General features: G+C 45.9%; 4 protein-coding genes across 8 annotated transcripts in view; 2 read left to right on the top strand and 2 right to left on the bottom strand.

Moving 5' to 3' along the window:
- Positions 1–57: 57 nt before the first annotated feature.
- LOC4813681 (neurofilament heavy polypeptide) lies at positions 58–2,544 on the top strand. Its single transcript, XM_001354036.4, has 4 exons — positions 58–638; positions 697–1,580; positions 1,635–2,006; positions 2,080–2,544. The coding sequence occupies exons 1-4, from the start codon at positions 195–197 to the stop codon at positions 2,477–2,479; spliced, it is 2,100 nt and encodes a 699-aa protein (XP_001354072.2). The 5' UTR covers positions 58–194; the 3' UTR covers positions 2,480–2,544.
- A 947-nt stretch (positions 2,545–3,491) lies between these two features.
- On the top strand, positions 3,492–4,760 carry LOC6900873 (inositol monophosphatase 1). The gene is made up of 4 exons (XM_002135194.3): positions 3,492–3,679; positions 3,735–3,868; positions 3,926–4,294; positions 4,351–4,760. Exons 1-4 carry the CDS (start codon positions 3,524–3,526, stop codon positions 4,613–4,615), a joined length of 924 nt encoding a protein of 307 aa, XP_002135230.3. The 5' UTR covers positions 3,492–3,523; the 3' UTR covers positions 4,616–4,760.
- Positions 4,761–5,463: 703 nt separating this feature from the next.
- The window catches only part of Eip78C (Ecdysone-induced protein 78C), a 39,788-nt gene continuing 22,021 nt past the window's right edge, over positions 5,464–23,230 (bottom strand). For all 5 annotated transcript variants that reach the window (XM_033384095.1, XM_033384094.1, XM_001354035.4 and 2 more), the window contains 3 exons: positions 8,060–8,676; positions 7,715–7,990; positions 5,464–7,653 (listed from right to left, as the gene is read on the bottom strand). In XM_033384095.1, coding sequence (XP_033239986.1) covers positions 7,276–7,653; positions 7,715–7,990; positions 8,060–8,676 — 1,271 coding nt within the window. In that variant the 3' untranslated portion in view covers positions 5,464–7,275. The remainder of the gene's footprint in view (positions 7,654–7,714; positions 7,991–8,059; positions 8,677–23,230) is intronic.
- Positions 12,626–23,226, bottom strand: LOC26534294 (peritrophin-48). Its single transcript, XM_033384097.1, has 2 exons — positions 13,511–23,226; positions 12,626–13,453 (listed from the first exon to the last, which is right to left on the bottom strand). The coding sequence occupies exons 1-2, from the start codon at positions 13,518–13,520 to the stop codon at positions 12,699–12,701; spliced, it is 765 nt and encodes a 254-aa protein (XP_033239988.1). The 5' UTR covers positions 13,521–23,226; the 3' UTR covers positions 12,626–12,698.

Below are 23,230 nucleotides of genomic sequence, written 5' to 3'. Positions count from 1 at the left end.
GTTTGCTAACGATTCGAAATTCATAGATACTCGTATGTTCTACTATTGGCGATCTCATTAGCCTGGAATAACACTTCCAGGATGAGCATTCCAGTCTAAACATCTAACACAAACACGAACAAAATTTTCGGCTCTGCTTAGGCGTGCGACTTTTTGGTGGCAGTGGGGAAATAGTTAGCGGCCAGATCAGCAGAATGGCTGACCAAGACGAGAAGAAAAATGACAGTAAAGAAACCCCACGGCCCACGAATGCAGCCACAGAATTTGGTCTGGAGGACCATATAGCCACACAGCAGGATCCACGAGTGGCGGCTCTGAAAAAGGCTGACGACGCGCGGCGACTGTCGACGCAGAGTGGCAGATCGGTCAGGCGTGCTACGTCTCAGCATAGAGCTCCAGTAACGCCCCAGCCTCAAGTTGCGATTACCCCAACACTGCAAACCGAATCTGTGCCAGTGACCGAACCTGAATCGCAGTCAATGTCTCCGCTTCCTCATTATGAATCTCGGATAGAACCACAGCCCCATTCCGATAAGCAGCCCTACAATGCTGCCACGGATTTCGGCTTGGAGGACACTAGAGCCACAGCTCAGGATCCTAGGGTGGAGCGCATCATGAAATCCGAGCGAAGGCCAAAGGTAAAGCTATCTTTTCTATTGCCAAGAACTTTTCCCATAATGCCCACCGTAAAAACAGGCAACTAAGGAACGTGTATCGCAGTCACAGTCACGGCTGCAATCACAGCCGGTATCACAGGCGGATATACAGAGACAACCACTGATAGTGCAGCCGGCAGAAGCAAAACAGAAAGCGGAACCTTCACCCCCTTCGCCACCTTCACCACCTTCACCAACTTCACCACCTTCACCAGCTGCACCCCCTTTGGAAAAAAAAGAAGCTGCGTTAGAAGCTACACAACCGAAGCCAGAAAATCCCAATATACCTGCACCACCTCTGAGGCCGGAGGACGTGCGAATGCCACCGCCCACAATTTATAGTAGTGGCTGTGTTACGGGTGCTTGTCCTCTGCCAGGAAGAGGACAGCCACGCGGTAAGACGACTTGCAGCCCGGCTTGTGGTCTGCCATGTAGGAGTAATCCGATAGATGAATGGAAAGACCCGGAGGATGAACCGGATAACAACAAGAGGGTTAACACCGACTATACCATCGATCCGTCGAAGGAGTTTACTCGGACAAGGACAAGCACTAAACCCCTGCCAGATAAGAGTGAAAATGTTAGTACAGAAGCTAATGATGTACCAGCGACAAAGAAACCGCTAATGCATAAAGAAGTTAGTGAAAGCCATATAGCGGGGACAGCAACACCAAAACCGTATGAAAAAGGTTCTCTAGAAAATAGTGGAAGTGATATGGCGTTGACAGAGACACCCTCTCTGACTGAGCTCTTCAAGGTGGCCAGCAAACAGGTGAAGGCGGCGGGTGTCATGGCGCTGGAAGCGAACAAGGTTAGGCAGGAGTACACAACCAAAAAGCATGACCACGATATCCTGACCCGCACCGATAACGAGGTGGAGGAGAAGTTCATACGAGAGATGAGCGCGCGGTATCCAAACCACAAGTAAGTTCAGGTCTACCACTACGTGCGAGAGGTCAACTGTATCCCTCTTCGTAGATTCATTGGTGAGGAGGCCATATCCAAGACAGATACTGGCCAGGTGGAGCTCACAGATGAACCTACCTGGATCATCGACCCTATTGATGGTACGATGAACTACGTGCACCGCTTTCCCTACTACTGCATCTCAGTGGCTCTGATAATCAATAAGCAGCCCGAGTTCGGTATCATTTACAATCCACCCATGAACGAAATGTACACGGCCCGTAGAGGAAAGGGCGCTTACCTGAATGATTCGCCCATCAGGACAAGCGGGCAGAAGAGTCTGGAGCATTCCCTCGTCCTACAGGAGTACAGCACGGGAATAAACGAAGATCGCAATACGATTGTCCTCAGCAATACCGAGCGTCTGCTCAAGAAGACCCATGCGTAAGTAGTCCAATTCCAAGTCCAATCCACAAGGTCCAAGATCGAAGACCATATCCAATCTCTTTGATTGCAGGATGCGTTCCATTGGCTCCTCGGCCATGGGCCTGGCCATGGTTGCCTCGGGAGTTGCCGATGCATTCTACTACTTTGGTCTGCACATCTGGCATATGGCAGCGGGCGTGATCCTGGTTCAGGAAGCCGGTGGAGTCGTTATCGATCCTGCCGGTGGTGAGCTGGACCTCATGTCCAGGCGCTGTCTAGCAGCCGCCTCCATGCCCTTGGCCAGAGAATTATCCGATCAGTTGGACCAAAGCTATCCCTCACCACGCGACGACCAGCCAATATCCAAAACCCCGAAAGTCGAGACTAAAGATTTTATCGCACAAACTGACTTTACCGACTCATCCGATTCCCTAGTCTCGAGTAGTGAGTCGCCGACCCAATCTAAACCACCAGTGACTGCTAACCAATAAGTCTAAGCCAATAAATGATTCAGTTACTAACTAAATATAAATGGAATAAAAATGTAATTCAAATCGCATTTCAAAACGTTAGTTATCGATAACGCAACGTGTTAAAACAGAAATAGGGTATAGCTATGTCCAAACTCCAGTTGACGTTGTTGCCACTGTTTTTTTGTTGACCTTTTTTATTTACACCTTGCTATAGTCAAAATACAATAAATGGGAGTACTTAAAAATAGCCAATCTTGTAGAAAATGTATTCATCAATGGCCTAAAATTATAACTAGAAGTTAGCCAGAATATTTCAACGGAATATCAAAATTGAGCAATAGGAACGATTTTTCTCTTACGGTTTAATTGTTTGACCTTCTTCGGTAAAACCTTTTTTTTTGATTAAATCCAACAAAAGCAAGAGTTTAAAATAAACCAGTCAAGTGGAAAACAGATTCATTAATTGAATAAAATTATGTGGGCATAGCTGGGCGTTCTTTCTAGCTAGTAATATTCGACGGAATATCAAAATATAGAAATATGAACGACTATCCTTCGTTTGTTTTGTTTGCCCATTTTCGCTAAAACCTTTTTTTTACCTATTTCGCTATAACCTTTTTGACGCAAAACCCAATACTAGCAAGTATTAAGAATAAGCCAGTTAAATAGAAAAATGATTTATCAATCGTAAAAAACTATGTGGGCATGGCTTAATGTTATATCTGAAGTATTTATCCGAAGTAGTTGAACTATTTAAAAAGAGGGGGCTTAAGTGAGCTAAGTTCGGTTTTGTCATCATACGAGACGCTATATTGAGGAGCAAAAACAGCAATCGCCGTAGCAAGAAAACAATTCAAGTATTCAAAACAAAGTGGCCAAGTAGAAAATTGATTCATTAATCGAAAAAAATTATGTGAGCAGGTCTAAATGTTCTATCTAGCTAATAATGTTCGACGGAATATAAAAATCGAGGAATATAGAACTTGAATGAGACGGTATATTTTGGTATATTTCTGAGAGTCGGACAGTATATTTTATCGATAAGTCCACTCAGCTGATCGCATGTTCCTAATTAAATTAAAACGAATTATAACGCCGAAAACAGCTCCATTCTGTTTCTACAACGCGAACGCGGCGAAACACCACACAATGGGCGATAACGTGGACTTGGAGAAGTGCTTCGAAGTCATTAGCAACGTCGTGACAGAGGCTGGACGCGTAAGTGGTGGAAATAACACTTGAAACTTTCCTGCGATGGAATTTTCCCTTGCAGCTGATTGCCCGCAACAATGAGACGCGTCAAGAGTTTGTGTGCAAGAGTGGAGATATTGACTTGGTCACCCAGACGGACAAGGATGTGGAGAAGCTCCTAATGGATGTCGTTCGTCGGCACTTTCCCGACCACAAGTACACGCAAGCAGGAAGGAGCAGGAAAACGATATGGTAATGTTGACTCTTTTGCAGGTTTATTGGCGAGGAGGAGAGCAGCACTGGAGCCGGTGTTAACAAGCTTACCGATGCGCCCACCTGGATCATTGATCCTGTGGATGGTACCATGAATTTTGTTCATGCTTTTCCCCATTCATGCATCTCGGTCGGTCTGAAGGTTAACAAGGTAACGGAGATCGGCATGGTGTACAATCCCATACTGGAGCAGCTCTTCACAGCCCGTCGCGGTCATGGCGCCTTCTACAACGGACGTCGGATCCGTGTGAGTGGCCAGCAGGAGCTGGGCAAGGCTCTGGTTACCAGTGAGTTCGGAACCACTCGCGACGAGGCCAAAATGGAGGTGGTTAACGAAAATTTCGCCAAGATGGCCAAGCAAGTACACGGGTATGTTTTTATGGAACGTCATACTTTGGCTTTTCGTTCAATTTTCTTTCGAATAGTTTGCGCGTCCTGGGCTCTGCTGCCCTGAACATGTGCATGGTGGCTCTGGGCGCCGCAGATGCCAATTACGAGTTTGGCATCCATGCCTGGGATGTGTGTGCCGGCGACTTGATAGTGCGCGAGGCGGGCGGCGTTGTTATTGATCCCGCTGGCGGAGAGTTTGACATTATGTCACGTCGTGTTCTGGCCGCCGCCTCGCCCAAGCTGGCCCAGGATATTTCAAAGGTGCTCACTCAGTTCTATCCCCAGCCTCGTGACGACTAGCCAATCTACTTATAAATGGTGAATCCATTCCGTACTAACTAATATGCATTTGAATTATACCGACCGTGTACCTAAAACTATGATGCGAAATTGTTTACTCATGAAAATTTCCAAATAAAACTCATGTATAGAGTATTCTATATTATCAACATACATACATCGTATAGTATCGTCTGTTCTGAATGGTGAGTGTACTATTCTACAGATGTTTATCGATTTATTCAAAGACGTTTGCTTGTTTGTTTGTTTTTCTGTAATTTTATTACAATCTGCGTATGTTTTTCATTCAGATTAGTTTTTGCAGTGTTCTTATCGTCTTTTGCTTATTTGTTGCTGTAATTTGTTTGCGGCTTAGTGTTATGAATATTGTTTTTGTTTTTTTTCCTATTTCTTAGTATGTTAGTAAAGCGAGCTTGCCTCATATCTTTATGGAGCTCATACCCTGTACTCCAGACCAAATTTGTAGTAGGCTCTCATGTAAATTTAAGTGTTCTCTGGGATACAGGGCATAGCGTGGTCGAATGGTTTCCGACTCATTTATGGGTGTGTATTCCTAAGCAATGCTTTTTTTTTGGATATTGATATATTTTCAGTATTCATACGTATACATAAATATGTATATCTGGCATATTTCGTTTTTTTTTGCACTGTATTTGATTTCGAGTGGAGCGATGAGCGAGAGCTTGCGGTCGTTCGTAGGATGTCGGCGTTTGTTCTTTGTCAATTTTCAAATTTGATCAATTTTTCTTTCTTTATTTATGCGCTGTAGTTGTAGAGAGTTCGAGTATTATGGACTATCGTTAATACCATTTAAAATTTGACACATCATTGAAAAATGTAATCAAAGCTACAGTAGGTAAAAAATTGTATCTATATATTTATTATAATATATATACTCGTATGTGTATATGTATATCATATATGTATTTTATGTATGTATAAGTTAATTAGGTAATTTAAAAATCTGTTCTTGTTGTTCTGTTGTTGTTAATGCTACATTCACAAAGTTCCATTATGCGCACTGGTTTACAAAATTAACACAGAGATTTGTTAGGTTGGACTTGGGTTTGCTTTGAAATCATAACTAAGGTCATGGGGTCGAATATTGTCGAAGCGGGAGGAGACTTAATAAAATCTGTGCTAGCATATTAAGTGGTGTGTGTGTCTTCTAAGATATTGCAAGTCATAGTCTATATATATGTATGTATGTACGTATATATAGTATATTGATTTTCGATACTCTAATTCAATAAGCGAAAGGTACACATGGAGCATAAAATGGTAGCTACGCCCAGTCGAGGGCCCGACCGATCGCTCTGGATCGTAGCTTCCTCTACATTCAATATTTTCTTTTGTCACACTAATAAAATGTACAAAATTCTATATTGTTCTATATAAATTCAACAATCAATGCAGAGCTTTAGAGAAGGATCCATTTTTGATTTTTTGATTTTTACAGACATATATTTGATATATGGATAGATTTTATGTAGGTATGTATATATTTAGTTTAGTTTAGTTTAGTTTAGTTTAGTTTTGTTTTGTTCTGTTTCATTTCTGTCTGTTTTTTTTTTTTATTTGATTTCAATGTAAACGTAACACACAAATTTAGCACCAATCTATTCAAAAATTGATCAAACAATTTGATTGTTCCAAGTTATACAAACGAAGCCTTAAAGCACTTAAACTATTGGTTCTCTAACCGAAAGATCTTAATCGTAGGCATGTGAAAAGTTTTGATCTTAAGTGAATAACTGAACACTTTCAATGGAGGCTGTTGCCGGAGACGATCTATCCGAGATTGCGTCTGGAGAGATCATCGAGCAACTGATTGGGGCCATTTTGGGGGATAAATAATAATCAAGTCGCAGCAAGTTAATGTTAGAAGTTAATTTAGATTTATTTACACGCAGATACAATAAACGCATCGGTCATCATAGGCATTGGTTTATCAGATTGCGATATCAAGTTATATATGTACTCGTATATTATATCGATTCAATCCTCAACTTATTCAAGCAAAAAAAAAAAAAAATGGGTCTTTATGCTTTCAGACTATTCTAAGTCCGTATCTCTAGGTGTACATATACATACGTATATGGTATATCATATCCGATAACGTATCCGATTAATAGTAATTTAAGATTATTAAAAAAAAAACTTTTTATCGAACTTTAACGCTCGCTCTTCAGTCGAGTTCTGTATAGATAGATGCCTTGGGTTAGCTGGCCAATGGTTATTGTTGGATCCTCCAGTCAGTGCTTAGAGCGGGGTCTGGGATTGCTCGAGGAGGGTGCCGCCGGATGGGACAGGACAGGATGGGAATTGGATGATGTGATGTTCAGAGTGGAGCTTGATGATGGTTTAACAATGAAATAAATAATTTATGTTTGCGCATGGATATGTTCAGCGGGGAGTTCTAGTCCATCTTCGATCGTCTCAATCGCTGCGAACGCCTTTAACATTGCTAATATGCCTTTAAGCTTAGGTAACTACTCGTAATTCCAGTTAATCTTGGATGCTGCTGTCTCCACTACCTCTTCGCATCGTCTCTTCTCTGTTAACGCTAAGTTCTTAAGCCTACAAGTTGTAGAATATTTGTTGCGGTTGCTTTGCACGGCCCTGGGCGTCTCGGGAATCTTCCTTCTGTGTATCCCCCCCTACAGCTCGTCGTCGGCCTTGGGTATATCGAAGATCTCCGCGAAGAGCGGGGGCAGTCGCAGCTTGGTCCAGTTCATCCGTAGCCAGTCTAGATGGGAGAAGTGCTTGGCCCCCAGCGAGCGCAGTTCGGGGATCTTAGCCTCCAGCGCGGGCATCAGCTGTAGCGCCTGTGGGGATCCGGCCCGGGAGCGCAGGATCTGAACCCGTAGCGCCTCGGCCACCAGCTCCCGAGCCCGTCCAATCACCTTCGGCTCACTGAGTCCGGTCCGGTCCGAGGCCAGCAGCACCATGGCCGAAAATAGGCCGATCTCGGTGTCGCTCAGCCCGTAGGCATTCAGCGTATTGGCAAAGTTCAGCAAGGCATTGACAAAGTCGGTCTGAAAGAAGTGGCAACATTAGAGATACGCAATGCATGGGTGGTCAGGGGGATTTCCTTACATCATAGAGTATCTCCAGCTGCTGGCGTGTCAGATAGGCGCCATCGTCTAGCGTCAGAGTCGTGTCGTTGATGAGACGCGCCACATGGGTGAGCCAAACCTCGAAGAAGCCCAGTTTAATCAGGATCAGCTGGTCATCTTGCGTGAAATCACAGAAGCCAGGTACGCGTTTCGCAAACTCCACAATCCGCTGGACGCCGGGCGTCACCCTGGCCGAGAATTGCTGCCAGAGCCAGATCTTCTGAAACTCCAGGCTCTCCGCTACTGTGGTGGCAATCTACAAAGAAGAAGGGGAGAATACATTACTAGGTGGCCAAGGCTGACAGGAGAGGGCTTCAGTACTTACGCCATTCTGTGGCACCGTCACTGGACGTCGCATCAGTTCCCGCGTCAGCTCCTCCGTGTAGGAGCAGTTGAGGCGATGCGCCTGCGAGACGCAAACGATCACATCGTAGACTGTCAGCTCGTTGGCCGTGCCGGCCATGCCGTCGTGGCACATGGTCACCTGATGGCCACCGACATCGGTATGGGCACCCACGCCCATTTGCTGGTGTCCGCCGACAACTACAACGCCCACGCCCACGCCGCTACCCCCGCTGGCATTGCTGCCGTTGTTGTTGTTATTGTTGTTGGTGGCACTATTGCAACCGCCCAGCTCCGATGGCGAGGAGGCAATCGAACACATTTGTGGCGTTTGTGGTGTACTCGGTGTCTTCACACGGACGCTGTTCACGTGCGGCGGCTGCTGCTGTAATATTTGTTGCTGTTGCTGTTGTTGTTGTTGCTGTTGCTGTGGCTGCAGTTGATTTGTATGCAAATTGTTCACCGTGGAATCATCCACATTTAGCGGCGCACCGGCCAACAAAGGGCATCCAGATGTGGAAGTGGCTCCAGATCCTCCTGCAGTGGACCCTGCTCCGTTCAACTCACGGGATCGCTTGGGAACGCGACCATAACGTACAGCTGTAAGAGAAAGGTAGTGGTATAGTGGTAAAGTATATTTTCTATAAGATTGGCTACGAAGAAACAGTAAGAAACAGCCCGAAACTATGCAACATTTTTGAACTTCGTACGATAATACGTGTAGAAGTCATGTATGATTCATGTAGAATACATGTATAAATAATGTAGATACCCCAGTTGGGGGCGTGCCTGAACTCCAATCGGGAGAAGCATTTAATGTGTTAATCTTTTTAGAATCGTCTTAAAAACAATGCAGTGAAATTACAACACTTTTAAGAAATACCAATCTTCTAGAAAATGTATTAATATAACGTTTAAAAGTGTGTTTTTTCTTCTAGATAGAGCATGAATACGATTACTTTTAGTTCGGTTTGTTTTTTTCTACAGATTAGTCACAAAACTATTTCCCATTTAAATATATAGTTTTCTCTACAAAATAGTCAATTAATATTAACATGATAGCACTTCTGGCATCCCATACAGATTTATATATACATAGGTATAGTATTTATTCAAATCCCCAGCAATGGAAAAGAGAACTGGCACACGCATAAATCTTATAAATGCGTCACACACCGGTAGATACATATGTATCTTTGGCTTTGGCTTTGTAGCAAATTGCCAACATTGCTATGCTATCAACTAGAAAATTTCGGTGTCCTACAACTTGTTGAAATGGAAAGGCAAGCAGCCGTCTGTCGGGGGAAAATATTTCAATTTCAATATATGTATGTATTTCGCATTTTGAAGTGATGTTCATTAGCCTGAGGTTTTTTGGCCATTTGAATTTTCTTTTCGTAAATTGCACAACATGAAATTTCCTTTGTGCAACCAAATACTCGCGTCTGAGCATGTTTTATTAATTAAAATCGCATTTGGCTGGCAGACAGTCTGACAGACACGCAGACGGGCAAAAGCAGACGCAGCTGCTCCAGTTGCTGGCTTTCAGCTGGCGCTGGCGCTGCGGCTGCGGCTGTTACTGTCTGTGGCTGTGGCTGGTCGGCGGACACGGGCACCACGCTCACTTTATCAGTGGGACATTGACCCACTGTGCTCAATATGAAAACGGAGGCAAGTGATTTTGTTGTTGCTGCTGCTGCTGCTGTTGCTGCTTCTTTTTTTCGCCTTATATGTGTATTTCTGTGTATATTTCTTCAGCTTTGTCTTGTTATTGTGGTCCGTTCGGTAGCCGGCGGCGTCCGTGGCGATGGTTTCCAAATGACGAAAGCCTGCCCCAGCCCCTCCGCTGTCCGTGCCCTGCTCTACAGTGGTGTGGTGTGGCCACTATGCGTCAGCATTCAAGACAAATAATATCGTAAAATAAAGCAGCTAAAGTGAAAGAAACTTCGCATGCATTGCGCATACGCAGCGTGGCCGTGGCCGATGCCGGAAAAGTCTTGATCACGCAAAGCACTGGCCACAGCATCATGCAAAGTGAAAGATGGCCATTAGCCGATACTGGCCAACAGCACACTGACCCACATATTTCCCCACCAGAATGAAGGATCACAGGTCGTTAGCGGACGGTTGCTGTATTTCTGGGCCAGAGTTTTCCCCTGACCACGCACCAACCTTGTCACAGTTACACTTTGGAGTTCTCATTGGCCCGAGAGTCACGCCTCTCAACGCCCACCCACACATCACAAAAGCCATAAAGACTTGGCGTTTCGTTGGCGTTAATTGTCACAGCTCGTAAATTAATTATGGCATAATATAACAATGGCACAAACACACACCACTCCCAGTAGTGGCTGTGGGGTGGTGGCTGTCCAGCATTGGATTTGCATTATGGGGCAGACGTGGATGCCACCTTCAAATCGCAGTCAACGCTAATTGCTTGTGGCGGGCACTCGGCGTTCTTGCTCTGTTTCTTTTGAGGTGCTTTCAATTAGCGGCTCATTGCCCATCGCACCACACTCGTACATACTTGTGTCCATTGATTTTGCAGATTTCAAAGGCGAATCTCTGGAGTCTGCCCTCGAAAAGTGCGAGCTTGAGCAGCGGTTTGAGTTGGGGAGAAGTGGAGCAGAGCAGAGCAGCTCAATGGATCGATGGATGAGTGTGAATCCATAATGGAGAAGTATCTGTCATTGAGCGTACGAGTACGAGTGGACTGGGAGTACATATCTGATGGAGCCTCTTCGCTATAAGAGAATTAACCCACATTACTCTTTTTCCACCCATAATCCCCCATCATTACTTATTCAATCTTTGTGGAGCCTGGCCAGCAGTATCATCTCCACATTCGCCTGTCACCTGTCACCACCCACAGAGTCTCACACAGCACACCCATCGCACGCCTTGGCTCGATGGCTCGATGGCACGATGGCACTTTGGTTCAGGTCAACATCATCCATTACACACGTTCCATGTCCGGACCAGGCCCATTCAGGGGAGCCAACATAAATAAGTGGAGCATTGCTGGCCTAAGCTGAAACTTTTTCCCATCGCTGCTGCTGCTGCTGTTGCTGCTGCCAGCTAAAAGCATCTTAAGTGATTTAGTGCAGCCAAATGACGAGCAGAGTGGCGGGGAGCGGAGCAGAGGCGGAAGAGGGCCAAGAGTGGGCCAAGAAAGAGAGAAAGATGGGAGTAGGGGGGGGGGGGGGGGGGAGCAAACTCGTTTAGGCCATAGCCAGAACCATAGCCAGGGCATCCGCATACAAGTGCGGTTCAAGCCAAGCCAAGCTCCCACTTCTGGCCAGGGGGAAAAGGATTTGGGTCACCAAAATCTGTGGCAGCACCATCAGCAGCATCAGCAGCATCAGCAGCAGCCGTAAAGTGGCCAAATGTTGCCCGCATTTAGCTTACTTTTCCTACCCCTCCACCCCCAACCACCGTCTCTCCCTCGGACTGGAGCAGCGGCCATTAGCATGCGAAGAGAGGGCCAACTGGCGGAGCGCTCCAGCAACACATACATACATCCATATGTACGATTATGTGGATGGATATACATATAATGTATAGTTGATATTTTTTTGGGCTTTAGCGTGCGCATGAATGGCCCTGCCCTGCCCTGTCCCCGACCCCGAGCCTCTGCTGTTGCCGCTTCTGCTGTTGCTGCTGCCTGACCTCGTTTGAGGTCGTTCGTTCACCTGTCGTCGCTGCCTGCACTTTATGCACTCTACATTTGCATGACTGCATGGGAGTATCAGTGTGAGTGTGTGTCTGTGAGAGCTGGAGAGTGTGTGTGTTTACCCAGTTACGAAATTGTCCAAAATGCTGCGGCTTACTGCCGGGTGAAAGTTTGTTGTTTGTTTGCCGCTCGCCGTTCGACGAAAAACAAAAAACAAGGAAAAGAATTACAGAGTTGAGGAGTCTTTCGTGGATACCCTAACAAAAGAGAGAATATGAGGGAAATACCATTTTATCTGATCAGCACCTCTTAAAATGTATCAAATCTCCAATGGTGATTCTCCTCATGCATAGATATTTCCGATAAAGTCTTACGAAAGTTCTTTTAACAGGTGGGATCCTCGTTGTATTTGAAGTCTACATTTTTAGAGATATTTCCCGGAATTTCCATTAGTTCAAATCAAAAAGTGTATTGGGGTTTCGTTGTGTCGCAAACTAAATAGCTCTAGCCGCTTCTTTTGTTTGTTTTTTTTTTTGTTCCATATGCACCTGGGTGTGCCTGTGTGTGTGTGTGTGTATGTGTGTGAGTCGGAGTATCTGGAACAGCTAAAATTGTTAGTTGCGTGCTAAATTTGTTGCTTTATGCCGGCGGCAGCGGCAGCAACAACAAGTCACACGCAGCCACCGCCCACCCGCTTGGGGCGAAAACCAGCAACAACTAAAACTAAAACTAACAACCAACAAAATTGTGTCATGCAATTTGCGTAAATTATCGCAATGCTGTTTGCTGCGGCTGCTTGGTGGCTGTTGAATGTTGCCAGTGCATTAGGACAATTGCAGTCTAATGACCGTTGAATTGAGAATTGTTCAGCTTCGATTTGCCATGACACATATTTATTGAATTTGACTGGATTAGATTGGATTGTAAATGGTATTTACAGTGGATCAAGCTAATCCTGATTGATCGGACAGTTCCTGACATTATATGGGTAATCACACACGAATTTTTCCCGGTCGAACCACATCCCCAGCTCGCAGAAACCCAGCATGGGGCAGTCCTCCACGCAGGTCCAGAATAAGCGGCAGTGCTGGCCATGGGGCAGGATCTGGCCATGGAAGCTGCAGTTCACCTCCTTATTGGTGCAGCCCGCTGGTGTAACTGGGTCTCCTGGATTTCCTGTATTTGTACAATCTCTGCGAGGACACGTTCCAGGCACACAGGCACTGAGACTGCTGTCGAAGATCTCCCCCTTGCTGCAATTCATCTTCTGTACGACGTCCAGTCCGCAGTAGATGTACCCTGAACAGTCATCGCAGTTGGGCAGCAAAGCGCCCACCTGATGGTCGTTGCAAATGCAAAATATATCCAAATTGACCCCATCCTTGTTGAAGCATTTAGGGGACTTTGCTGGGTGCATTGGAAATAGAACGCTATTTGTACAATCTCTGCGAGGACACGTTCCAGGCACACAGGCACTGAGCCTGCTGTCGAAGATCTCCCCCTGGCTGCATTTCAACTTCTGTATGACGTCCAGGCCGCAGTAGATGTACCCTGAACAGTCATCGCAGTCGGGCAGCAGATCGCCCACCTGATGGTCCCTGCAAATGCAAAAAGAATCCGAATCGCAAGGAGGATAGTCCTGTTTTTGGGCCTGGCCCTGTACCGTGCAAATGAACAGGAGCAGGAGTCCCAAGTTAACTCGAACTGCAAAGGATATTCCTCGTAAAGAATTCGACTGATGCCCATGCTGTCGATGCTTACCCGACTTCATGCTGTCTTTAATGCGGATGGATCCGCACTGATTGGATGTGTGGAGAGCTTAGGACATTTTATATGTTAAGGTGTTATGTAATTGCCTCTTTGTTGCCACTTGTGGACACTGCAATTGACCCCAATTCTAATGGTCCTAGCCATACTCGTATCGGACATTCCCTTGTCCCTAATCTTTCGACTTCAGTTTACGTTTGTTTTATAATATTCTGCAGCGATAGATATACGACAATATAAAGAGAGAGAGAGAGAGAGAGAGAGAGAGAAAAGCGAGTTCATAAAATAAACACCATAAGAGGGGGCCGCATACCTGCATACCAGCATTCCAATCGCAGTCCAAAGAAATCCCCCAACAAATGACCCACAGTCCGGACCAAAGAGGCAAGCGGAGCACGTGTTCGCGTACATATTTGGGGCAGGGCAAACAGTCAGAATCAGAATCAGAATATGAATAAAAAATCGGGTGAGAAATCAAAGGCAAACACTCGTCGCATAGTATGCAAATTTCGTACTGACCTACTCCCATAAGAAAATCAAATGGATCCAAAACGAACCAAAAGCAAAGTAAAGCAACGCAAACCAAACCAAAAGAGGAGAAGAGAAGAAGGCATTAATATCCAAATTCCCAATTCAAATTGTGCAGAGAATTGTGAGAGATATAGAGATAAGCACAAATATTTATGCAAATCTCAAGAAGAGGGCGTCGATCTCGAGTCAATCAATCAGAATTTTGCTATGCTTTGCTTTGCTGGAGGGGGATCGATGGAGGTAGATGGATGTAGATGTAGATGGAAGTTCTATTCTATGGCTAATTGCGAGCAATTAGCATGTTCTCTGTGCGGCTGGGAGAAAGGCTTTCCCCAAAAGCCCAAATCCCAAAGCCCGTAGCCCAAAGCCCGAAGTGTAAATGAGTAGCGACCCAACCGCACGCCACCCCACCCCACTCCATTGCTGGAGTGTTAAGAGGGGTAAAAAGCGCTAGAAATAGAAAATAGTTTTATTTTCTCTCTATTTTCTGAGTACATTGCCTCCCATCCATTCACATGCTCATCTAAGCTTCTGTCCCACCTTCTGCCCACTGCTCTACGCTTGCCCCTCCCCGTCACTACTCAGTGCTGCCCCCTCCTATGTGGAGTCTTCCCCCTTCTCCCAGACTCAAATGTATCTACGTATACATAATTCACTTAAGCGGGCTCAACGAAGCGAGATGAATGACCTCAATTTGAATAGTTGTCTCTCTCTGTCCGGCTGTCTCTCTGTTCATCTGTTCATCTGTCCCGCTGCCCAGCTGTCCAGCTGTCTATCTTTCCGCTTATGTGTCCGCTCGTCTGTCTGTTTGTCTGTCTGTCTATCTGTCTGTCTGTCTGTCCGTCTCTCCGCCTGCCTATCTGTTTTCTTCCATGACTGACTTTTTGGGTGCCATTTAAATCAACAAAAGCCACCGCCTACTTTTTTTGGACAATCTCTTTCGTAGTCTTTCACTTCTGTGGAGGCCTCTTTTCTTCTTGATTTTTTTTTTATTTTTATTTTTGATTGCATTCTTGTAAAATTATTCAAATGCTCTACAATTTTCGGGGCCAGTTTTCTCTTATTAAACACGCAGCAGCAGCACAGTTCCAAAAGCAAAGCGGGAATTGAGGTTATAATTATAACTGCCTCTGCTGCTGCCTCAACTGCTGAAAGGAGTGGCTGTCTGCCCCATAACCATCATCATGATCATCATCATCATCATCATCACCATCACCATCACCATCATCGTTGTCGTCGCAGTTGCTGTCGCTGTCGTTGTTGTTGCTGCTGGCATCGTTTTTCTTTTTTATCTATTTGACACAATTCTCTGGGCAAAGTTGAGTTTGCTGTTGCCTCCGTTACTGCCTCCTGCCTCCTGCCTCCACGACTCTGGCTCTGTTCTGTCGGAGATTTCTGTTTAGTGACACAGTTTATATTACAGGGAGTCGAGAAGCGTTCTCCCCTTGTATTTTGACTACCTAATTAGATAGAAACGAAAAACGGAAAAACGGAAAATCCAGTTGCCTTCTGGCGCTATGGTGAGCGTGGTGTGGAAATTTGCAGAATTTTGTGGGGCAAGTCACAGACAGTGGGTGGCTTTACTGATTGAGTGGTTAGATCAAAGACAGCTTGAGGTTTCAGGTCAAAAGCAAAGCCCGCTTAATGGATAGAAATTTAGATAAATTGCCAGCGACAAGGCAGGGAGATTCATCAGACATCTGTAGAAAACAGGCAATAAACGTTTCAATTAAGCTGCAAATTAACGCAGATTATCGTCATCAGCAATCCACTGAGAAACATCAGTATTTATATGGATTTCAGCGAAATTACCAGATCATTAAACGTATCTTGAACCTGTTCCAAAAACCGCATTTACTTATTTAGTATTTCTGAATCAAAATCGAAATTGAAATGCGAATTGAGCATGCATGAAACGTCATAAGTTTACCACCAACAACAGCAGCAAAAAAGAGTAAAAAGATAAAAACGATAATTAAATATGAAAATCTGCCAAAAGCTCAAAATACGAGCATGAAAACCGTTCAACAGCCGGAAGCGAAAACGGGTCCCGGGCCAGCAGTGCGTATGAGTAATGCCGAACCAAGCCACTCGAGTTCGGGATCTTATCAAACATTTGTACTAAAATGTGCGGCTAAATTAAACAGCAAAACAACGGCAGTCACAGCCGCAGCAGAAGCAACAAAAAAGGCAGACGCCCAAAACAAAAAAAATACGAAAAAAACTAACGAAATAAAAGAAGCAAAATAGGTTTTCGATGCTCCAATTTGATAAGCGGCGAGCGAGCGCATTAGCAATTAGCGAATTAAATGCCAGCCCAGCGGCGAGCGCGCGTTTGTGCTATAAATGTTTCAATGAACTAAAAAAGCCTTCAGAAATACCCCTCATCCCACCATCCCACTATCCCAGTCTCTCGCTCTCCATACGCCCATCTATCTATCCATCTATCTATCTGGCTGTAGGAGCCTTAATGAAAAAACAAACAATTAAATTAGCCAAGAGGCAAACGTCAGGCAGGGCAGGCCGAAGACGAAGGCGAAGACAAAAATGCGAATAGACAGAGGAAAACTAGAACGCCGCCACATTTGTGGGATGCCAAACCACAGTACAGTGCCCGTAGATACAGTAGTCTGTCGAAGGGGCAGAGACAAGACGACGGTGGCATGACAGAGACAAGATACAGATACAAGCGGGAGATGAGATCAATGCTCGCAGGCAGTCGTCCAATCGATCGTTGGATCATTGGATCGTTGGACGGCATGGGGATGGGTGATCGATCGTTAGGGCAGGCAGGGCCTGTGATTGATTGAATTAATAATACAAATTAACAGCGCCAAGTAGGTAAGATCAATGATCGACCAGAGCCAAGTGGCACGGCATGCAGTGGGTGCTACTCTTTGAGCAGCAGAAGCTGTCCGACTGTGTGCAGCGGTCACAACACCAGCGATACGGATCACAATAGTAGTGGGGGAGGATCTACTGTAATTGAGTTGAAAGAATGTTTGGTTTCTTGTGATCATAAATAGAATTGATCACTGATCAGTGGTTTTTGATGATGATACAGCTTTGCGTCACTGATACGCGTTCGAGAAAATATGTACAGATGATGCAAGTCATCAGCACGGTCAATTTGATCATCCCTTGTTATCCTCATACCAGTATTCACATTCCCCCCCATCGAATCTCAACATAATCAGATCACTTAGTGGACCATCGATAGCGACCGTTTCCTGTCTGCTTTGCCCTGCTCTGCTCTCTGGCTCAGCATAATAAGATCAACATCAGATCCGTCACCATATTGTCAATGAAAGTCAACAAGAGTCGTTGTCTTCATTATGAGGAGGTCTCTCTCACACACACACACACACAGACACCACACATTCGCACGATCATTGACCGGGAGGGACAGAGAGTTGCAAGCGCGTGAGTGATTTCTTTGCTCCTCTTCCTCTCTTGGTGCTGCTGCTTCTGCTGTTGCAGGAGTTTTCAGACACCAGACCCCAGGGCACTGGCCAATGGCTACGCTACTGATCGCAACAGCAGCAGCAGCAGTCGAAGAGCATTGGAGCCAGCAGCAGCATCAGCAGCACCCTGCCCTGACATGACAGTGCGTTGAACTATAAACGTCGTTGTCGTTGTCGTTGAGGAGGATGCTCGTTCTTCGTTTTTGTACTCTTAAAGTGAGTAGTACGATTGTTAACATAGGTTTGTGGCGTCACTATATACACATATCCTTGCTCAAAGTTAATTTCTCTAGCCATGACAAGCTCCATATATGCCAAGCAGACCCTTAGTCTTAAAGGTATTTCGGTGTAACTACGTTTTGAGTACAGATCGGAACATATCGAGTGAATCAATATCTGTGGCTTCCATAGAACAATTGATCTTAAAGGGTATCAAGGCTTCGGACTGTCAAGAATTTCCCTCCCTTCTTGTTGTCTTTAAAGATCTCTTATGTGGCTGTTGTTGTTGCTGCTGTTGCTGTTTTTGTGGCATTTCATTCTTGATTTTGCTTTTGTGGCGCGTTGTTTGGCAACGTCATCGTCATTATCATCAACATCGCAACGGCAGCAGCAGCAGCAACAACAAACATCATTACGATGATTCCCAGCGTCATCATTATGCGAGAGTCTGGGGTTGAAGTTGTGAGTTTTTTTGTTCTCATTTTGCAATATCATAATCAGCTACCCCCCGCTCTTCTGATCCCTCCCTCCCACTCCTTATCATCCTCTCGCTTTTTGCCTCTCCCAGCGCTCATTTAGCAATTCGAATTTTGGATTCGGTGCAACGAACGCGAATTTTGTTGCTGTTTCTCTTTCTTTCTTATAAAATTTTTTTTATTTTTTGTTGGTTTGTGTGTTTTCTGACTCTGTTTTTGGGCTTCTGCCCTCTCTTCTGTCCGCCGCTCCTTCCCCTGCACGATCTTCTTTGTGGATCAGCTGTGTGGAGCTCTGGAGGTCGATCCCTTTATGGGCTCTCTGCTTGCGGACTGCTATCAAAATGCACCGCTGGCGGTGCTTCACCCTTTGCAGTCGCCTTGCCGTCCGTCCGTCTGTCTGTCTGTCCGTCTCTGCTCTGTCCGTTTTCCCCTCTGCTTTACGTCAGTCCATCTCCCTTTGCCCTGTTCTTTCTGTCTGTCTGCCTCTCCTCCCTCTACCCAGTGCTCTCTGGCCGTCCGTAAAGTGTCAATGCACTTGTTCTTGTTTCCACCACCACCAGCAGCAGCAGCGGCAGCAGCAGCAGCAGCAGCGAATGTGTGTGCGATTGTGTGTTGCTGGCGTAGTGCGTGTGTGCTTGACTGCGTCGCCGTCGCCGTCGTCTTTACGTGCGTCGCCTCCTGCTGTTTGGGCATTGCCTCCCACCGCACTGTTCCCCTTTGCTCCTCTATGTTTTCCCTTTCTCCACTGGGCTCCCTCTGCATCTCCTCTCTCCCTCTGCTCCCCTATGTTTGGCTCTGCTCCACTCTCTACTCTCCTTCTCCTCTACCTCTTCTTTTCCCGCCATATCACCCAGGTTGTTCAATCCTTTTTGCTTTCCGTTTTTCAAGCACTGTTCCCTCGCTGATGCGTCGCCCCGTCGTCGCACAGTGGGTCCTCTACCCGAAAAACAGTCAATAAATCACAAAAGTGCTACCAAATGCGTATGATGGATATAATTTTTGGATCTTCTGAAGCTGATCTATAAAGGTCTTAATGAACTTCGATGTTTATCTGCGAAAAGTTATCACAGAACAGCCTGGTAGTTCAATATCTATAGATGTTATAACTTTTCCCCAAAAATCCCCACTGTACGTCGCCTGCCTCGAGTGCCTTCCCAGTCTGCCCCTCTCTCTGTCTCCCCCCCCATTGCCCACAGCCCTCTGGACGATGCTTCGGTCGTTGGACGTTCGCCCGTTCGTTCTGCGGGTCCCCCTTTCCCATCCCCGACGACTGGCTGCTGCTGCCTTTGCACTTTGGTGCATCCTTGTCTGGCGTTTGAACTTTTTTGTTGCTTTTGTGTGTGTATGGGTATGTGTATGTGCAATCTTTGTTCGGCAGACGTCTGGGGCTCTGGCCAGCACTTGGTGTGTGCTCGTGCTCTCTTTGTGTGTGTGTGTGTGTACTTTCCGTGTGTGTGCATTGGCATTTGACTCCATTTAAAGTTTGTTTCGCTTTATTTTGCAAATAAAATTAACTCCAGAAGGGTGGAGGGGTGGAAGCTGATGGGGGAAGTGAAGTGCAAGTGAAAATTGTTAAAGATGGAGTCAGTCCCGTGTCTCCTACTGATGGTGCCCCTCCAGCCACTTGAGGCATCTGCTAATGAGACAGAGACAGAGCCAGGTTACGCATAAATATGAAATGGTGCACACACACATTAGCTAAAGTGCACGGTGGGGTCTGTCTTAGAACCTCCTTTGCCACCAAGAGGTTTCCGCGTGCAGGAGCCAGCTATGTGGGTTGTGCCTCATGCTGCAGAGTGCTTTAAATGGTCACAGGAGTGCCACAAAGAAGAGATTTGCATTATAATGGAGAAAGAGGAGATGCGATTTTGCAGAAAGCTGTTCTAGTTCCATACATTCGCGGAATTTCATGAACATTTAAATCAAAGTTTGAATCTTCTTCCACTTAAGTCCATATACATCAAATAGATACATATTTGCATCCGCTTCCATTCAAAATCTTTTCTAAAAAATCAACCAACAACTTTTTGGACACTGCCGCACGAAGAAGACATTTCCCAGCGACCCCGATCCGCCTGCGCTTAACGCTTTTAACCCACTTTAAACATGTCTGTCTGCTTTTGGGGCACAGCCGAGTGGCAGTCGACAGTCGACAGTCGAGCGTCAGTCATTAGCCAGACAACGGCCACAAAAACCTCTATCTTCATCTCTTTCTCTATCGCATGTCTCATCAGCAGCCAGTGGAAGCGGACACAACGGACTACTGTCTCAGCCTCAGCCTCAGCCCCAGCCTCTGTTTCTGCCACAACCTCTGCCCCTGCCCCTGCCCCTGCCCCTACCTGTGCCGCTGCCTCTGTCTCAGCTGAAAGCCATCAACAGCATTTAATAGGCTCATCAACACACAGAGCCTCGTCGTGGTAACTCCACCTCAGAGAGAATCCGCACTCTGCCTCTCACACGATGCCTCACCGACAGAAACCACCTGTGCAACATTTTAATACATTTTGTAATAAAAACAGACGTCATTAAAGAGGCGACTCCCCAAGTAACTGGCAAGATACGCTACGCTTCTCTGGCTCATGCTCCTCCACCCCTCAGCACCCCGCAGCACACCTTGCCACACCCACTCCCACCGAAACAGTTACTGTCGACGCCCCTGTCCATTCAGCGTTTGGTTCTGTTCTGTTTAGCGCTTTGAATGGAAGACCCGAAGCCCCAGCCGGAGCCGGAGCCCGAGCCCGAGCCGTCTCCATTTGTGGCAGGCCACATCCAGCCGTCAGTCATTCAACATTTTGTGCACTTATTAAGCAGATATTTTGCGTGCTGCCTGGTTTCTTCATCATCATCAACATCATCACCATGCTGCGGTGGTTCTGCTCGCCTGCACCTTCCCTCACTTTGTGGCTGCGACTGTGAGGTGAGGGTGGTGTGTGATGGGGTGGTGTACCGCGGCGTTGCATTGCGTGGCGTGGCGTGGCGTGTCGTGGCCAGGTTGCAAGTTCCCTCAATGTCTGGCCTGGCACTTGGTGTTCTCTCCATTTAGAGGTCACTTCTTTGGTGCTGTGCTGCACTTCCACTTTGTATTCGGATCTCCGAGTGTGTATCAGTTTCTGTCCAAGTACTTGTATATCTATATCTGTGCATCTGTGTATCGTATCTTGGCCTGCCAATGCAGCCAGGCGTATCATTCTGTGGCGGCTGCCATTCCAAATCAAAACTAAAACAGTTTGCGGTATATTCTTGGCACAAAACTGTCAATTACGATGAGGGCTAACAAAACACACACACACACACCACATACACACACGCAATCCCCGCTTGTATGTACAACAAATGGTTTTGAAAGTTCTCCATTCTCGATTCTGTTTCGCCTTCGGTTCCATAGCTGAAATACCCTAAAACTCTCTGGGGATCATCTATTTATGTTTGTATGCATGTGTGTGTGTACGTAAGTGGTGTATATAAGATATTTGCCAAATTGTTGACACATCAAATCCGAATCGTTCATCCATATAAGTTCATTAATGTCATCGGACAATAGCGACCCCGCCCATCAGCTCTCCAACTTATTTGCTAATGACAGCACACGCACACACACACACACACACAAAAAAGACCCAAGAGAAACGACACAAAATAAAATAATAATGAATAAATAACAAGAAACACACACACACACACTCATGTGTAGAGTGAGATACAAATGTATCTGTGGCCATACAATGGCCACTCATTCGTGGCGCAAAATACGAAGCAAATATGTGGGTCAATTTTGTAATAAACTAGACAAAAACAGCAACACCAACAACAACAACGACAAGAACTTGAACTGTTGCTGGGTCCAGGAATGGGAAAGGCTAATGGGAATGTTCACATGCGAAACGCAAAGCTTCCATGGGAGGAATCCTATAATAAGGGAGCCCGAAACGGCAGAGGAGTTTTTAGAAACAAAGTCTAATCTAGAAAAGGTATTCATCCGTAACTATTGCTTTATTATACAGGCTTATGATCTTGGCGATAAGGAAGAATATTCTGCCAGTGGTAAATGTAGGAGTTTCCTACCAAAATCTGAGGGAATGGATTGCATAGCAACAAATACGAGTAGATGGGATGAGGAGAGACTATGAGGAGGGACCAGAGCCAGAATCGTAATGGAAATGGGGATTGGGAATTAGAGCTGACATCAAAGTCAGAGACCCGAGTAAACTGATTTTAGCCGATTTCTGGCGGCACTTGGGTTCTACTTGGCTTTTATCTTCCTGCAGCATCTCGGGCTCCCCTCTGTCCATCTGCGACCCAGAGAGTTCTGTGGCAGAGTCAATTACCCTGAGCTCTCGGGTAATTGGCCCCACTGCTGCGGCCCGACGTCTTAACTGTTAATGGGCGCTTGACTTGGCTTAACGGTAACAGAAGCCAGCAGCATGGCAGCGCGGCAGTGTGGCAGCGCGGCAATGTGGCAGCGTAGCAGAGCGGCTCCATGCCACATTTTGGTCAATGAGCTTCGGCCTCATCCGCGATGTATCTCATGGATACATATACATATTTTAGTGCTTGCCAGAGCTTGAGCTTCAGCTTGAGCTTCAGCTTCAGCTTGTGATGGTGATGGTGATGGTGATGGAGCTTCGGCTTGTGCTAGTTTTGGATACCCCGGGTCTCGGCAGATGATTTCATGCTTTTCAGATTTAATTGTTATTCATTTGGCTGCCCCAATCGTCGTCCGTAGTCCGCCGTCCGTCGTCGGTCGTCTGTATGCTCGTCATTCGCTAGCATGCTACATGGCTCTCTTCTAGTTGTATTTGTTGTTTCGTTTTAGTTTCGTTTTTGGCTTTGGCCAAACCTTGAACCGCACGCGTTCGGTTTATTGGCCGCTTTTTTACTACAAATACCGTTCGTTCGCTTCGCTTCGCTTGGCTTGGCTTGGCTTCTCGACGGACTTCTGATGATGATGACGATAAAGTTAATCATCATCATCATCATAGTCATCGCTATAGTGTGGATTATTTGGCTGTATATTGTATATACTC

Source organism: Drosophila pseudoobscura, chromosome X (genome assembly GCF_009870125.1).
Source record: "Drosophila pseudoobscura strain MV-25-SWS-2005 chromosome X, UCI_Dpse_MV25, whole genome shotgun sequence".
Classification (NCBI taxonomy): Eukaryota; Metazoa; Arthropoda; class Insecta; order Diptera; family Drosophilidae; genus Drosophila; species Drosophila pseudoobscura.
Note: the sequence above shows the minus strand (reverse complement) of the source record. Positions and strands in the feature narration are given on the sequence as shown.

What these genes read in the sequence shown, in the direction of transcription:
- LOC4813681 (XM_001354036.4), top strand. Translation starts at nt 195, where the DNA reads ATGGCTGACCAAGACGAGAAGAAAAATGACAGTAAAGAAACCCCACGG. An exon ending in GCGCGGTATCCAAACCACAA is followed by an intron (nt 1,581 to 1,634) that starts GTAAGTTCAGGT and finishes CCCTCTTCGTAG; the next exon opens with ATTCATTGGTGAGGAGGCCA. An exon ending in CTGCTCAAGAAGACCCATGC is followed by an intron (nt 2,007 to 2,079) that starts GTAAGTAGTCCA and finishes CTTTGATTGCAG; the next exon opens with GATGCGTTCCATTGGCTCCT.
- LOC6900873 (XM_002135194.3), top strand. Translation starts at nt 3,524, where the DNA reads ATGTTCCTAATTAAATTAAAACGAATTATAACGCCGAAAACAGCTCCA. An exon ending in TCGTGACAGAGGCTGGACGC is followed by an intron (nt 3,680 to 3,734) that starts GTAAGTGGTGGA and finishes TTTCCCTTGCAG; the next exon opens with CTGATTGCCCGCAACAATGA. An exon ending in ATGGCCAAGCAAGTACACGG is followed by an intron (nt 4,295 to 4,350) that starts GTATGTTTTTAT and finishes TCTTTCGAATAG; the next exon opens with TTTGCGCGTCCTGGGCTCTG.